At 42.5% G+C, this 8,466-nt stretch overlaps 1 protein-coding gene across 1 annotated transcript; it reads right to left on the bottom strand.

Annotated features, from left to right (window-relative positions):
* Positions 1-446: 446 nt before the first annotated feature.
* LOC126590661 (uncharacterized) lies at positions 447-1,507 on the bottom strand. The gene has a single exon (XM_050256142.1). It carries the CDS (start codon positions 967-969, stop codon positions 478-480), a length of 492 nt encoding a protein of 163 aa, XP_050112099.1. The 5' UTR covers positions 970-1,507; the 3' UTR covers positions 447-477.
* Between the last annotated feature and the right edge of the window lie 6,959 nt (positions 1,508-8,466).

The raw sequence follows: 8,466 nt of genomic DNA, 5'->3' as shown, positions 1-8,466 counted from the left end.
ATCTACGTGACCTGCACGGCTGAGTCTATAGCTCATAACCAATCTTAATCATATCAAATCCTGCACATGAGTCGGAACCACCTAAAGTGGTCTGTACGACAAGCCTAGGTGTAAAATAAATATGCTCTAGTGCTACGATCATGTGAAGACTGTGCGAATGATCATGGGTCAACTACGAGTTGGAACCACCTAAAGTGGTCCGTACGACAAGCCTGTGCACCTAACTTGGATCCAAGGTGAGCATATGGTGCGGGAGGTGAACATCACGTGAAGGATTGTGCCCTAACTTTGGGCGGGAGCACTAACACCGGGGTGCAGGTTTATTAGCTCTCAATATATCACTTCATAACTCACATAACTAAAACAATCTCAAATCTTTAATTTATGAACTTACCTGGAACTTACCTGTGCGTCTACAGCACCAATCATAAATATATGCAACTACTAATACAACAACAACAACAAAGCCTTTTCCCACTAAGTGGGGTCGGCTATATGAATCCTAGAACGCCATTGCGCTCGGTTTTGTGTCATGTCCTCCGTTAGATCCAAGTACTCTAAGTCTTTTCTTAGGGTCTCTTCCAAAGTTTTCCTAGGTCTTCCTCTACCCCTTCGGCCCCGAACCTCTGTTCCGTAGTCACATCTTCGAACCGGAGCGTTAGTAGGCATTCTTTGCACATGTCCAAACCACCGTAACCGATTTTCTCTCATCTTTCCTTCAACTTCGGCTACTCCTACTTTACCTCGGATATCCTCATTCACAATCTTATCCTTTCTCGTGTGCCCACACATCCCACGAAGCATCCTTATCTCCGCTACACCCATTTTTTGTACGTGTTGATGCTTCACCGCCCAACATTCTGTGCCATACAACATCGCTGGCCTTATTGCCGTCCTATAAAATTTTCCCTTGAACTTCAGTGACCTACGACGGTCACACAACACGCCGGATGCACTCTTACACTTCATCCATCCGGCTTGTATTCTATGGTTGAGATCTCCATCTAATTCTCCGTTCTCTTGCAAGATAGATCCTAGGTAGCGAAAACAGTCGCTTTTTGTGATCTTCGCTAGATTGCTCCGGTCATTAGTGTGGATAAGTATATAAATGGATAGAGATAGGAAAGCAAACACCAGATGTACGTGGTTCACCCATATTGGCTACGTCCACGAAATAAAAGAGTTCTCATTAATTGTGAAGGGTTTACACAAGTACATAGGTTCAAGCTCTCTTTTAGTGAGTACAAGTGAATGATTTAGTACAAATGACATTAGGAAATATTGTGGGAGAATGATCTCGTAATCACGAAACTTCTAAGTACCGGAGTGTGGTATCGTCTTGACTTGCTTTATCTGTCTCGTAGGAAGATGTGGCATCTTCTCTGGAAGTACTCTTCCACCATCCAGGGGTGGTATCTTTAACTGGTGGAGATGCACAAGGTAATGTATCAATTTCACTTGAAGCTTACTTGTAGTTTCAGGCTTGGTCAAGCGTGATACAAACCATGTAGTAGAAGTCCTCTAAGTCGCCGAGCTAAGGGATCTGCTGAAAGAGGTGACATACAAGGTAAGTAATCAGAGCTCCAAGCAATCAGTCCCAGATCAGAACTTTGATTTCGAGTTCCGGCTGATTGTTCACATTCTCCCTATCTTGCAGGCAGCATGAAGGATAAAGAGAAGAAAAATGAGAAGAGATGATATGGGATACTTTTGCTTTTGAAGAAGTAACTTTCCACATGCTTATTCTTGAACTGGGCTGGAGGGTTTTCTGGTTTCCTCCAAGGCCGACTGAAGAATTTGAGGGTCAAAACAAGTCCATCAAATCTATAGTACGTTCGACCCTGCTGATATGGGATACTTTTGCTTTTGACACAGTAGTGGATGTATCGGCACGTGTGCTGTTACGCTTGTCTCTACATGCTTCCTTGTATCCTTCTCACTTGCCCTATCTGTTCTTCAGGCAGATGCGGTATCTTCCCTGGAAGCATAAGATGTTGAAGATGAGTACTCGAGAGCAATGCCAGGTAAGTAATCAAGTAAGGGGTTCCAGGCAGTCAGTTCCTGACTGGAAGCTTGATTCCAAGTGCTGACTGATTGCTCTATTTCTCTTTGTCTTGCAGGTAAGAACAAGGCCAAAGGAAAAGACAGGGAAAAAACATGATATAGGATACTCTTGCTTTTAACCCTAATGATATGAGATATTCTTGCTCTAGTATAGCTTGTTTGCAGAGGTATTATCTGGGGGAAAGAAAGCTGAATATTTCGAAAGGCTTCTTTGGGAGTGCCCTCTCAGATATGAGGAAGGGTTGAGCATTTTTGCAGGTCTGCCTGTCTGTTGGGAATGAAGGTCAACATATATAGGAGTCTCCCTAACAACAAGTAGTAATGCTATTCCTTTACCCTGCTTGGTCATAACACGGTAGTGGGAGCTGCCAGCTTCACATGTTTTAACTCTGTCAGAGCACTTTGAAAAAGTGGTCTGTGGTATCTGGAAAGCTGATGTTGCGTGTAAAGATTACAGACAAGCTTTATCCAAGGAGATCCGGCTCTTGAAGTTGGGAAAGTGGTGCCTCTTCGGTTTTCGAACAAGCAATCCTGTCGGAGATCTGGCTCTCGAGATTCGGAGAACGATGCATTTTCAATTTTTGAGAAAGCAATCCTGCTAGGGGTCTGGCTCTCGAGATTCGAAGAGCGGTGTCTCTTCGATTTTTTAGAAAGTAATCATGTTGGGAGTCTGGCTCTCGAGATTCGGAGGGCGGTGCCTCTTCGATTTTGGAGCAAGCAATCTTGTTGGGAGTGTTTTCTCGAATGTGAGAAAAGGTTGGGCATGTTTGCTAGTCTATCTTGCCACGAAGCACAGAGGTTGACACACAAGGACTTTCCAATTATCCAGCAGTGGTACTGTTCCTTTACCCTTGTGGGTAATAATATGGTAGCTAGACCTTCAAAATTTATGTGTCTAAACTTTGTTAGTGCTGTTTCTTTGCTATTCTTTTACCCTTCTTGGTCAGAGCGGTGTAGTGGGAGCTGCAAGCTTCACGTGTCTCAACTTTGTCAGAGAACTTTGGCAAAGTTATCTGTGGTACCCATGAGCTAATGTTGCGTGTGGGAAGTGGGTGATTGAACAGTAAGATTCATGTGCTTTCTACTTCACCAGAAATCTTCGACATAATGCCCATAATTTTCGCAAAGCTGACAGGTGCTGACAAGGCTGGAAAAGTAGGTGCCTCTTCGATTTCTGAGATCGGCCCTCGTGGTCTCTGAGCAGCCCAGCTTTTGAGAAAGCAAGCGCCTCTTCGATTTCTGAGATCGGCCTTCGTGGTCTTTGAGCAGCCCAACTTTTGAGAAAGCAAACGTCTCGTGGTCTCTGAGCAGCCCAGCTTTTGAGAAAGCAAACGCCTCTTCGATTTTTGAAGCTCCGTCGAGTGCAGATTTTTATAGAGGCTGGCATTAAGTTCCAAAGCACACTTGAATCTCTACCAGTAGAAGCTCCATTCTTGCACTTCTAAGATCTTGATTTGTCCGACCTCTTCTCTCTTCAACACCTTTGAAAATGTCTGGCCCCTCCGACCGTCGTTTTGACTTGAACCTTGTTGAAGAGGCAGCCATGCCTTCTCCAGACAACATATGGCGCCCATCATTCGTCTCCCCTACTGGTCATTTTACCGTTGGGGATTCCGTGATGAAGAATGATATGACCGCTGCGGTAGTGGCCAGGAACCTTCTCACTCCCAAAGATAACAGACTACTTTCCAAACGGTCAGATGAGTTGGCTGTTAAGGATTCTCTGGCTCTTAGTGTTCAGTGTGCAGGTTCTGTGTCTAACATGGCCCAACGCCTATTTGCTCGAACCCGCCAAGTTGAATCATTGGCGGCTGAAGTGATGAGTCTCAAACAGGAGATTAGAGGGCTCAAGCATGAGAATAAACAGTTGCACCGGCTCCCACATGACTATGCTACAAACATGAAGAGGAAGCTTGACCAGATGAAGGAATCTGATGGTCAGGTTTTACTTGATCATCAGAGATTTGTGGGTTTGTTCCAAAGGCATTTATTGCCTTCGTCTTCTGGGGCTGTACCGCGTAATGAAGCTCCAAATGATCAACCTCTGCTGCCTCCTCTTTCTAGGGTTCTGTCCAGTACTGAGGCTCCAAATGATCCCCCTCTAGTGCCTGCTCTTTCTGGGGCTCTACTGACTGCTGAGACTTCTCCTAAGCAACCTTTGTGAAGGCTCCCTCTTGTTTGTTTATTTTGACTCATGTATATGTACATATTTGTGACTTATCAGGGATATCAATAAATAGCTTTCCTTCATTTCAACGTATTGTGTTAAATACACCAAAGCCTTCTTCGCTAAGTTCTCTGAATTTTCTTTTGTTGAAGCCTGTATGTTGAAGCTTTGTGAGTGGAGCATGTAGGTTGAGGTAGTATTCCCTTAATTTCCCGAGTGAGGAAAACTTCTCGGTTGGAGACTTGGAAAATCCAAGTCACTGAGTGGGATCGGCTATATGAATCTTTGAACGCCATTGTGCTCGGTCCTGTGTCATGTCATCCGTTAGATCCAAGTGCTCTAAGTCTTTTCTTAGAGTCTCTTCCAAAGTTTTCCTAGGTCTTCCTCTACCCCTTCGGCCCTGAACCTCTGTCCCATAGTCGCTTTTCTAATCGGAGCGTCAGTAGGCCTTCTTTGCACATGTCCAAACCACCGTAATCGATTTTCTCTCATCTTTCCTTCAATTTCGGCTACTCCTACTTTACCCCGGATATCCTCATTCCTAATCTTATCCTTTCTTGTGTGCCCACACATCCAACGAAGCATCCTCATCTCCGCTACACCCATTTTGTGTACGTGTTGATGCTTCACCGCCCAACATTCTGTGCCATACAGCATCGCCGGCCTTATTGCCGTCCTATAAAATTTTCCCTTGAGCTTCAGTGGCATACGACGGTCACACAACACGCCGGATGCACTCTTCCACTTCATCCATCCAGCTTGTAATATGCAACTACTAATGCATAAATAAAATAGGCAGACACTTTGCATGGCATTTCAAAACGTATAATCATTCAATTTTATTTTCTGGGAAAATCTCAAGTATATAGGTATATACGGAAATCCAAAAGCCCACTCACTGATATGTCGAAGAGTCGTAGCCCCCGAGCCTCGATTGATGGCGCTCGTCCTCGGGATAGGTCTCACCTATATGTGAAACAACTATATAAATGTTATTTAAAGCACATACACAAAATTAGGAAATAACTTCTTATACATGGCTTAAATGGGGTATTTGAATATATCACCAAGACTTACTCAACCTCAGGAATACCCTCATATTTTTAGAAAAATTTTCCGAGCACCAACACGCCTTCACGCATTGGCCAAGGCACGGCCAGACGCGCAGCCCACGTGCAGGCACGTGCCTGACACACCAAACGGATTCCCTAACGGTGTTAGGGAATATTTCGCTAAATATAAGCATATACCGTTAATTATACATGACGCCGTTAATCGCCGTTAGGAATATTTCGTCAAAGTTGAAGGAATATTCGTCTTCTTCTCCGGTGAGTCACTGGATTCCATCGTCGTCGCCGAAAACTGGAAAAAATTTCTAAACTTCATATCTTCTTCGATTCTCAACCAAAATTCATGAAACTTAAACCAAAATGAAGCTTGGGACGAAAGGAACAAGTTCTTACCACTTACAAGTCCTAAAACCCACGGAAAGTCGTCGAAAATCCTTCGATATTCCGGTCACTCCTGCAACTTGCCAAACCCAAGCTTCCCGACGTCCAAATCACTCCAAAGTTACTCCCTGAGCTTCGTGAAGGTGTTTTTAAGGCTTCCTATGACCTTAAAACTCGCTGAAAGGTCCACATTTATGATTGCATGAACAGTGCTCATAATCAGGGTTATCTGATTTTCGGGTTTTACGAGCTCTCACGCCAAACTAAGGGTATGGATGAGCTCCTGAGCTCACAAAGAACACAAAGACCACCTTCACAGCCTTGATCCGTGCCTGCAAAGGTTGGTTGGAAGTTTGTCTGTACAATGGTACGGAAATGGAAAGAAGTCCGAGAGAGGGAGGAGAGAGAGAGTCAATGTGTGTTTGTGGGTGTATGTGTGGTCCGGATTGGTCCCCAACCAAAAACAAGAAGATAACTTAAGTTCGAAACACTTAGGAATAAAAGAAATGGGTCCAAAAACTTAGGAACTTAACATATTGGTCCACCTCTAAAAGCATGTCACACTGATAGTATGAACATTCATCATAGTGCATGACCTAACTTTACATTTACAAATTTTATATTCTACATAAATTATATATGCATTATATTGATAATCTTATGATTATTATAAATTAATATTGATCATGCATTGAATTATATATATACATATATATATATATATATATATATATATGCATAATTGAATTTAAAAAAAAAAATTAATTAGGGCTATCGAAACCCAGCGAGCTGCAAGCTTTAAGCCACGCCGCCACGCGAGCCACAAAGCTGTGATGCACTAGAGCACAACCTTCTCCACTTGAGAACATGACACCGTTTGGCATCATCCCCAACCTACCCAACCTCACTTGAAGCCGATACCACAGCTTTGCCATCCTTTTTCTAGAAATCACAACCTACAGTCGTGTCCTTTTGGGTTTTACATCGTTGTCTCCGACGACGTCCTTTGAATTTCCATTGCAATTCATTGAAATCGAGGATTCCCCGAATCGAATTCTCTCGGTTCTATCCTTTCCCGACGTCGTGGATCCTCCTCTATCGTTAAGACTGGTTCTTTAATGAACCACCATGCATCGTGACCCAACCTAAGCCGAGGGCTTCCAGGTGGTCCTAGGACCACCTCGGTCCCAAATAGATCCACCTCTGGTGATAGTTGTAACAATCATTTGAAAGTACTGTATCATATAGAACAAGAATGAGGAGCCTTCTTAACTCTTAAGCAGAAGGCCAATTCATGGAATTTTGACCTTATTTCATTTATGATGTTGTAAGCGATTTGATTGGGCCTTTAGGCTCTTATAGATGATTTGATTGCTTTCAGGGGTGCCACTATTGGCCAACACCAATAAATTGATTGTTTCTTAAGAATTTGTCAAGCTAATTTCCTTGCGCCCAAGTAAATTGAGCTTCTTACCAATAATTGTTCCATGATTGTTCCATGGAAGGGTTAAATCCATGTTAAGTTATTTTATACCTTGGTGACAATGACTTTTATATTTTCTTTTATATTGCTGCCAAGAGAGGACCACAAACTGATAAGAAGTGATCTAAGTCAGTTTGCAATCTGTGTTATAATGTAGAAACAGTAAGTGAAAGGAAATAGAGTACAAGTAAAGATTTGAAAGTAAGAAGCTGTAAAGACTTGCAAAACATTAATTAAAAGCTTAGTAAATTGCATGAAAAGATAATTATTTGAAAATAAACGATTAATTCAAATGATCGGGAAAAGATTAAACCTTTCAGGCAAGTTTTACCCACAGTCGAGCAAAGTTATCCACCGGTCGGGCAAATGCTAGTACATGTAGAAAGTATTTGTGAAAGAGATTTTAACACAAGGAATCAATACTACAAGTAATGTAGCAAAGTTATAAAGGGAAAGGGTGCTTGAAGTACAAACGGAATTTGTAATAGTAGGCTTGCAAAGTTTTGAAGTCTTTATGTTGAGTTGAGTGTCATTTCTTCTTCCTTTCTGTTCCCTTTTATAGAACCGTTTCTTAGGCCATCTCCAACTGAAGGCTGGCTAGAAGGCTCGTTTTAGCCCTCTGGCCCTCCAAGATATTAATATTTTAATGAACAGTACATGGCCATATTTGCCTCCATCTCCCATAATTTATTATTTAAAAACTACAACTTTAATGTTGTTTAATGTTATTTAATGCTTAATGGTTTAGAAGTTATAGGGAAAAAAAAAGAATTTTTACAAGGTTTAAAACAAATTTTGTACAAAAAATAAAAAATAAAAATAACGGCTAGCTGACTTCAGCAGCTAATCGTTACAAATTTGAATTGGAACCCAGCTCAACGCCGACTGGCTGGCTGGTTTGGGCCGGCCGGTTGGCCCTATGGCCCATTTTTTGTCTAGTGGGGCCCACGAGCCCTCTGGCCTGGCCCTCGGTTGGAGACCGTTTTCGGTCTATTTTCGGCCCTCTGGACCCTTCGGTTGGAGATGACCTTACTTCTGGGGTAAGCCTTTCTCTCTCAATTAATTGCCTCTAATTCAAGTTACTTATGTGATGACTGTCAGATGATGAGTTTTCACTTGGTATTCGAGTTTTTATCCTCTCCAAACTACGGATTTGCCACTGTAAAGCTAGAGATATGTTAGGTTCAGTTTGTTAGCCACTTACTGAGTTATGTTCATTAAAGTTTTTTTTCCTTGTGAGTTTCAGATGAGGAATGGAGTAAGCGATGGGGGTGGGAATGCTCTGGTAAACCCAAATTTAA

The sequence above is a fragment of the Malus sylvestris genome, chromosome 11 (genome assembly GCF_916048215.2).
Source record: "Malus sylvestris chromosome 11, drMalSylv7.2, whole genome shotgun sequence".
Classification (NCBI taxonomy): Eukaryota; Viridiplantae; Streptophyta; class Magnoliopsida; order Rosales; family Rosaceae; genus Malus; species Malus sylvestris.
Note: the sequence above shows the minus strand (reverse complement) of the source record. Positions and strands in the feature narration are given on the sequence as shown.

Bases quoted from the DNA above. Each gene is read 5' to 3' on its own strand.
- LOC126590661 (XM_050256142.1), bottom strand. From the start codon at position 969: ATGAAGTGTAAGAGTGCATCCGGCGTGTTGTGTGACCGTCGTAGGTCA.